The 8,829-nt window shown below is 41.0% G+C and overlaps 1 protein-coding gene across 7 annotated transcripts in view; it reads right to left on the bottom strand.

Moving 5' to 3' along the window:
* Window positions 1-3,070: 3,070 nt before the first annotated feature.
* Window positions 3,071-8,829, bottom strand: part of DLC1 (DLC1 Rho GTPase activating protein) — a 521,689-nt gene continuing 515,930 nt past the window's right edge. For all 7 annotated transcript variants that reach the window (XM_027530242.1, XM_027530241.1, XM_027530240.1 and 4 more), the window contains 4 exons: window positions 8,541-8,759; window positions 7,534-7,751; window positions 6,615-6,788; window positions 3,071-5,637 (listed from right to left, as the gene is read on the bottom strand). In XM_027530242.1, the coding sequence (XP_027386043.1) occupies window positions 5,517-5,637; window positions 6,615-6,788; window positions 7,534-7,751; window positions 8,541-8,759 (732 nt within the window). In that variant the 3' untranslated portion in view covers window positions 3,071-5,516. The remainder of the gene's footprint in view (window positions 5,638-6,614; window positions 6,789-7,533; window positions 7,752-8,540; window positions 8,760-8,829) is intronic.

Raw genomic sequence — 8,829 nt, 5'->3', positions numbered from 1 at the left:
GTCACAGTAGCCACATTTCAGCAACAGTCACGTGTACCAGTGGCAGAATGCTGTGTTGTATTGTGCTGTTCTAGAATTTCTTGAGTCCCTTTGCATATATTATATAGCTGCTTTATTTCTTTAAGTGTCCCACTGTCTTTAAGCTTTTTCATTTATAAAATGAGGCTAGTAAGGTCTCCTTCAAAGGACTGCTGTGAGATTTAAATGTAATATTAATCAGGAAAGCATGTATTTCAGTACCTTGCACATTGATATGCTTATTAAAGGGTAGCTCAGCAGCAAGTCCTCTCAGACTTAAGCCAAACTCACTTGTATTTGTCAAGTACCTATAACCTACGAAGCTTTTTGAAACAATTTCCTCAGGAATCAGACAATTTTTATGGGAACAAGTCACTGTTTTTGTGGGAACAGCATCAGCCAATAATGGTTGATGTCAAGTCATAATAAAAAGAGTAAGGTTTTTGCTCTCCATGGTGCTCTGTATCTTGACAGAAAAAGAGAAAGAAAGAAAGAAATGAAAATCCCCTATGAGGAATAACATTTCTAGCCCTCACTTTTTTTTTTAAGTCTAATGAGATGAAAAATCTCTCCAAAGAGGTGTTTATACTATAGGTGTCAACACAGCCTTGGGTCCAGACAGGCAAACCGGCTGCTCTAATGGGAACTGTGTATACACAGTGAGGGTAATTACTTTGGCTACAGCCGCCGACATGATTTAGCAAACCCCCAGCCTGCAAAGATCTGATCATTCCCTGGAGAATGGGTCCAATTTCACTGCAACTGCACAGACCTACCTGAGTTTTCCCTGCCACAGGCTCTTTGAGGGTTTTTGTAATTTGCATTCCTTAGGCAACTGGAATTTAAATTCCTTAGGCAAATTTCATCCTGATGGAATACCAAGATGACATGCATGCCATGATCTCATTGTTTAGGCTTTCTGCTTTAGAATCATATATGTATGCTTCAACAGGCAGGTGAGGGAAAACATGTGGGCTAAATCCCACTTTGGTTTCACGAAGGATCCTTTACCTTTCAATGTGCTCTTGTTTTTCAAAGCACCTTCACGAATATGTCAGTGGCACTTCACGGTATTCTTGGCTGGTGGAAAGGGCACCGTGATGAACTGCAGAAGATCACAGGACGGGGTTTCTAAGCCTGGGCCGCAGTCTAAGGGGCCTGTAAATAGCTATTTCCCTTGTATCCATGAAGCACAGCAAGACCCACCCAGGTCAGGTGGGTTGCAATCAGATGACATGTCAAGATTTTTCTGCAGGTACAGATGGGGAGGAGCGGGTCTTCTGTCTCACAGGAGGCATCACTGGAGTCTTGGTACACCACAAATCACATATTCAGTTTGCAAACAGAACTACAAATTCTCTAAACCATTAATCTGAAGCAAAACTTTTGCCTTATATTTAACTTTAGCCTACTTAATTTTTCCTTAAGCCTCTCAGTAATTGGGTGACAGAATAATTTCTTGGGAACTTTGACTTAATGTGATTTTGCTATGGACTTCCCTTTTCTCTGTGTTCCTTCTGATTCCAATGCTGAGATGACCTGAGTGAACTGGATCTTGCTATGAGAAATTTGTCACTGGATTAAAGAAAGATCAGCAGATGGGAGATGGGCTGGGGTAGGGATCAAGTGAGCTGGAATTTAAACTTCTTTCAGGCTCTGAACACTTTAACCTGTGGCTTAGGATAATACCTACGCTTCAAGGGGTGCATGTGAGGATTGAGTATGTGAAAAGTTGACAGAAGTGGCAAAAAGAAACCATGAATGTTGGTCTATGGGTTTGTCTATGAGAACTTGAACAGAATTTGTACCTACTCGTGTGAAAATTGTATAAATCTTATGTTGAATTGGTTCACCGTGCTTTTCAGGTCTACTATATCCTTCTACTTCTCTGTATATTCATTCTATTAATTTTGGGGAGTTTGATATTGAAACTCTAAAAGTCTTAATTTACTACTTAAAATAATTGTATATATTTTTGTATATTATATATATTATACACAAAATAATATATAGTGGAAGTATTTATAACCTTGTTCTGTATTTTCCAAGTCTCCTGGCAAATGTGTTAGTCTTTCATAATTAAAAAAAGTAAAAGAAAATCTCACACAGCTCTTTTGCCTTTATCTTCTTTTGCATGCATACACACTCACACATACCCCTCTCACCAGTGGTGTTGGAAAAGCAGCAGTTTGGATTATCTTTCCTGGCTTTCCCCACTTTTTTACTTTTCCAAAATCTCAGCTGTTTCCCTTAGCCCTGCAGGCAAATTTCAAGAATTTTAATTCGTAAAATTAAGAATCTATTTAATTTTGTTAGAATCTCCCAAGTTACTCTATCTGTAAACTGGTGGGCAGGATGCTATGGGGTGTTATTATTTCCATATTAGTGTCCATGAGAGCAGATTTTCAGGACTGCGGTATCTTCAGGTCTGAGCTCCATATGGGTGAAATAAACAGGTGTTGGAATAACTGACTAAATGAGGTGCCAAGGACAATGGTGGTGACAGGAGCAATCTGAATCTACCTTGGTGCCCGTGAGAGCATGTCTCCCACCGTGGTAACCACACTTAGCCTATGTGTAAGTCATGACTCCAGAGGCATTCAAACAACTGAACTTTTACTATTTCAGGCCTGAGACATTTTGATTTTTCATTTTATATGGCTCTGAGGAAACCAGGACTGGAGGCAGGGCCAAATAAAAAAGGCTTTGGGCTGTGTGTCTTTTTAAAAAAATTAACAAAACAAATTCTATTAAGGTTGGTTTTTCCCCTTTACTAGGCCCATAGTACTTGTGAAGAGCAAATTTTAAGATCTGTATCACATTGTATTGGAGAAATGAGACTGGCTGAATTTCGAGCACAAAGAACTCTCTAATTTAGAATCCAGAGCATCTCTGCAGAGCATCTATGTCTTCTTCAGTTTGAACTTTGAGATTTCACTAGATGTAACAAGTTCCAGTCCCTGCCATCTCCAAATGGGCACGGAAGAGCCACAGTGACAGAGAGCATCATAGATTCGATCCATTTTCAAACAACAGACACAAATTCAATCAATTCCACTTGGCAAATAATAAATTTATTAGGTGCCTACAAGTACAAAACACTGAAAGCTGCTGCCGGGGATTATAAAGACATGTAGAAGAGCCCTGCTCTCAGAGAGCTTACAGTCTAGGCAATTAGTCACAATTAGTAAGTTGGGGCAATGTCACGGTAGGTGGCTTAAAGCAGACTTCTTGAAAATGTTCATATCCTTCACATTCTCCTCCGGTCAAATATGTAAGGAATCCTTTGAACAGGAAAGCAAACAGTGGGAAAGAGACCTTTTATGGAATGAATCCATGACCTTGGCTTTGCTTAGGGGCATCTTTCGGTTGCTGTTGCTTATTCTTGTAACTTTCTCAGCATCGTTTCCTCGTGACCTTTGTTTGGAGAGCATCTCTGTGCTTCCTGAACCTTCACCAGGGTTTCCTGTTTGTGAGTGAGTGGCTCAGTTGCAGTTTGGCCTTGGAATGATTTGCAGTCTGATTTTTTCCTGCAGCAAATCTGTATTTTCATTTCAATTGATGCTAGGATGGTAAGCCTTGCCATCTGTGGTTTGAAGGGTGGTAGAGAGATGCAATACAATGGAAAGCAGGCCAGACATTTCCCTTACTTTAAACATTTAATAGTGCACTTATTGATTATATTCTGTACAGATATAGAGCAAGTTATAAACCTCTTCTTTTATTTACTTTTTTTTCACTTAGACTGTATTCATGTAAAGTGTATTTACATTAGCAAAAAACAAAAAACAAACCAAAAAGACTTGAGGTACAAAATCCAAAAGAATATCTGAGGTATAAATACAAGTATATTTTAAATAATAATTTTTATCATGCTTTATCTATGTTGGGAAGCACAGTGGACAGGTAGGTGTACATATTTCTTAATAGAATGGTATATACAACATACAATCTTACAAATCTGAAGGCCATTAAAATTGCATATACAAGTATATCTTCATGAGGAACACTAATATCCAAAATACTCAAATTAAACTCTCATCTGTCCCCCGCCCCTTAATTCTTCAAAGAACCTTTGAAATAACACTGACAATGGTAACTAAATTATAACAAAATTAAAATCCTTCTTACAACTCTCATTCATACATTATTCACTTTTGATCCATATAAAATAAATTTCACTAATACTGTCTTTTGAGCCAACCTTTACTATTACAGTAAAACCTGTATAAAGACCACCCTTCCAAAACCCTGCACAAGTGTATTTTTATTTGTTTTTACTGTGATTAGAACTTTCCATTACTACTAAAATCTATCCCAAGGGCTTCAGAAAAGAGAAGAAAAAGAAATATAGGAAAAACAAAACAAACCCTCTTTGCTGATAAGGACAAATCCAATTAATAAACATATGCAGCTTTAAAAAAATGCTGCTAATAACCATAACAACAACAAGCAACTTTTTGGTTGGGTTACATTTGCACGGAGTTCCCTGGGACATAAGTTTCCTGTGTTCCCACACATAGTGCCTTTAAGAGTTTCTCCTAACACAGACATGCAAAGACTTTGCAGATACATAGAAAGTATTGATACTTGATTCAGAAGTAGATAGAGTGGTCAGTTTTCACATCTCAACTTAAAAACCAAACCAAACCAAAACAAAACTGCTTTGGCGCTAGCAAGGAAGAATTTCCATCCCTGAATTCACCTCTACTGGATAACAACAACTTTGCTCCTCGCAATCAGATTTAGAGACAAACTGCGTTCGAAAGGGGCTATCTGAGTAATTACAACCACTTTTAAGGTAAAGAAGAGGTTGGTGGAAAAGGAATATGTCTACTACCTCAGAAAAGAAAAGAAAAAAAAAGACATGGGTGGGTTGTCCAACACCCCAAAATAAACGGGTTCCCTTTCTGGACGATTCCATGGGTGGTCAGATATTCCCGGTTAAACTGGACCTGGTGCATCAAAATCCTTCTTGGAGGTGTCTCAGTGTGCCAGACACTGCGGCCCAACTTACACATCTCTGCCATTCAACCAGCAACAAACACACATACACACGCTCCTCTGTGCAAACCTTTCTTTGCTCTTCTCAGTGAGAAAACATGTCAAAGAGGACCAACTATTCCAGTGGATACACCCATCCCTCCACACACTGCAAAGAAAATGACATAGGTACATGTAACACAGACGCTGACATTGCAAGAAAATGAAGTCTCTTCATTATCTTCCCGAATGCAGTTATAGAGTTTTGCTTCTCAGAAGCAATTCAAATAAGAATACATTTTTTTTTTTTTTGCACAGTCATATATTCCAGTCAAGGTCCATAATACAGACCTTACACAAACAAGAAGCAGCTTTAAAAAGGTATCAAATCGCTATAGTCAGTTCCCACTCTCCAATTTGTAGTTTCGTTTCAGGATCAGACACTGAACCCAATCTTCCAAGAACTGGCAAGTGTTCTAGAAACAAACGCCCAGACAGTGGACACGCTTCAGGAATCACCTAGATTTGGTGTCTTTGGTTTCAGTGTTCTGATGACTGAAGGAGTCTCGGATCTTTACCACTTCAGCTGCACACAAATGTCCAAAAGATTTCGTGTACCACTCTGGCATGTGGCCCCTATGGCAGACAGAAAGGAAACGCAAACAAATTATTCAAGTTGGAAAACCCTGAATCAGCTGAAGGGATTTCTGAATACACTTCTATTTCTTGATGTGCAAATGTGCAAGTAAAGATCTTTCTTACTATTCCAAAGTAATCTCCTGGCACCTTGATCACACTTATGGAACCAGAAGTTTCTCAAGGAACAGCCTACTGAGTGCAAATATCGGATGAGACTGGGCTTCCCTGGTGGTTCAGACAGTAAAGAATCTGACTGCAATACAGGAGACCTGGGTTCGATCCCGGGGTTGGGAAGATCCCCAGCAGGAGGAAATGGCAACCCACTCCAGTATTTTTGCCTGGAGAATCTCACGGACAGAGGGAGGGTTAAGTCCATGGGGTCACAAAGAGTCAGACGTGACCGAACAACTAACCCACACAGACTGGGTATAACTGTTCAGGAAACCTCTGGCATATAGAACAAAAACAAAAGTATGGCAGTGTAAAGACTTCAAACAAGAACTGATTTAGTAGGAGAGCCACTTTGGAAAGTTTTCAGAGGTTGATTTTTTTTTTTTTCTTGTTTTTTTTGATAAGAACTCACAGTGATCTAAGACACAGAGCATAGGCCTAATTAATTACTAAAAGGGCATGTCATATTATTCAAATATCTTTGAATATAAAATAACACACATCGGCTTGCTGATTCAAACTCTCATTTCCTGTGGCTTTAAGCTCATGGTAGAACCACCATATCTGCATTGCTTTAATACCAAATTCTCTAAAGGGTGGAAATTAGTAAGTGGTATCCAGAAGACCCAGAAATGTGAAGGAGTTACTTTATAAACACTGCTCTTCATGGAGCATCCAAGATGCAAGGATGTATTCATTTAAGCCATTTTCTTTTTTGCATCAGACAAAAAGTCTGAATCTACTTTATGCCCCTCACTCACGATGTCAAAAAAAAACAAAAAAAAATCAGCATCAGAACGTACCTTAAGTCTGCTCTGCACATGTAGGTGAGTTTGGATTTCCCTGACCCACAGGGTTCGATCAGATACCTGGCCAGGAGCACATTGACCCTCACTCCCACCACAGGGGCCCGGTCATGATCCACCGAGGTGAGTAAAAGGGCACAGGCTCCCTTGGGTAAATTAGTCCTCCATGTTCTGCAGAGACAAAACGAGACGGGAAGTAAATGGGAGGAGGTTCCTGAAAGCCAAGTTTAAAACGGGGCCTCACTCTTACAGGAGGGAGCTGAAAGGCAGGATAGGGGCCCCCTGGTGACCCAGCCTGGGCAGAAAGCATCCTTGTGCAAGAACTCACGAATGGCTCACTCTGTACAGAGCCCCTTCTGCAGTGTGTATACAGGCTCACACAGTCAGTTCTTTGAAAGAGAACCAAACTGAAGCAAATTTGAAAACCCTTTTTATGTTTCACAAATGTACTAGAACGTGGACGTCCAAATGAATGTTACTCTGTTGGAGAAGTTCTGGACTAATGATGTGACATTTCCTCAAAGATTGTTGAAATTCTTCCCTCAATAATGTCTTCAGAGAATGTAGGAACTACATATAAATCAGCTTCAACCACAGCTCACTTGGGACTCAAATGTTATTTCCTGGCTGATGCATTCACTAGCTATTTCTGAGAAAATCTATCCTAAAGGGGAAAAAATAGCTACCACTGAGCACATTTGATGGACTGTGCCTCTCTCTCTGAGCTCAGTTCTGAGACTTCAAACCATTTTCAGGGATGGACACACTGCTGGAATAAATGCAGATGTTATCTTTCTTATCTGGAAGGGTTCAATGCTTTTATGGAAGCGTATGTTCTATTTTAAGTAATTTTAATGTAACGTTCAGTGACATATAAGCTCATTCTTGCCATAATAATCAATCCGGAAGCTCTCACCTCAAAACGACATAGTCCCGAGCAGGATGGGGTGCCATACTGTTTTGGACATACTGGTAAATTTCAGTCTGGCTGTCCAGGATTTCAATCACTTTTGAATCCAACAAGTCTACATCCCAGAGGTGCTGCTCTTTCAGGAGGCGCTTTAAGATTTCCTCGGGTGTTGCAGGGACTTCGATGGTTGCCCGCCAAAGCCTCAGAGGTGGTCCTTCACTCACCTAAGAAGAAGATAGACTTTTCAGTGCCAAGACAGTCCCTACGCATCTAGACTCTTAAGACAAACTGCTAGCCGGGTACATGGACCTAATGCTTATTTCTGACTTTAACAGGCTGCTGACCTCAAGCATATTCAAGATCAGAACAGAAAGCAGATAGGACTGCTGGCGTCACCTCTGATTTTATCTGTTTTCCTGGGACCCATATTAGGGTCAGTGCAATGAAAGTAAGATCCGTTTGCACGTCCAAGCCTGCATGGCCATCTGGACTGTGCTCAAGGTTTCTTTCTTCTCAAGGTGGTGGAGACAAGTCAACAAATACCTCCACGTGCATGGAAAGCCACACAGGATACCTCTGCCCTCAAGGGGTTTTCAAGTTAAACCAACCATCCCTGCCCCCAGCACTCCCTGCTTATTAGAAGGTGAGAAGAGTGACTGAGAACAGAGGAGAGCCTGAGGAGGTTCTAATCAAAGGATGGAAACAGCCAGCTCCTCATAAAATGCCCGGAGGCCCAAGACCATTAGTAAAACATTCCAGGAAACTCTTGCATGATTCTGTGGAGTCAAAGGATTTCACTAGGGAGTTTCCTCTGACATGAGTTCAATGAGCACCACCCCTCATTGAACTGGTTTCCACTCTTACCGCGGGGATATGAATCACCTATCTGCCCAGCTCTAGAGGGAAAGCGATGGGTGACAGGCCGCCCCTGTGTTGGCAAAAAGGTCTGGTCTCTAATGAATCCAAGTCCCAACCACCAGACTCGAATGGCCGAAAATGAGGATATGACTTACCTTCTTATAAGAGAGCTCGGCCTGCTCAGATGTGGAGTAACTGACCCAGCCTTTGAACTTCTCCTTGACCTCTTTAAACAGGCTGTCCACACAGTCTTGGAGGAAGTGTTGGTAGTCGGCTGAGTCATCATTACAAAGGCGTCCTAACGCTTCGAGGGTAAGGGGCTTTAGCTCCTGTTCGGTGTAGGAATTTCGACATCGGCTCATTTCCTCAGGAACCTGGGAGGGACACGAGAGACAAAAAGGATGTCTGCTGCCCGTCGGTGGAGGTGCAGGATCCTCCAGGCTG

This window comes from Bos indicus x Bos taurus, chromosome 27 (assembly GCF_003369695.1).
Source record: "Bos indicus x Bos taurus breed Angus x Brahman F1 hybrid chromosome 27, Bos_hybrid_MaternalHap_v2.0, whole genome shotgun sequence".
Taxonomy (NCBI): domain Eukaryota; kingdom Metazoa; phylum Chordata; class Mammalia; order Artiodactyla; family Bovidae; genus Bos; species Bos indicus x Bos taurus.
Note: the sequence above shows the minus strand (reverse complement) of the source record. Positions and strands in the feature narration are given on the sequence as shown.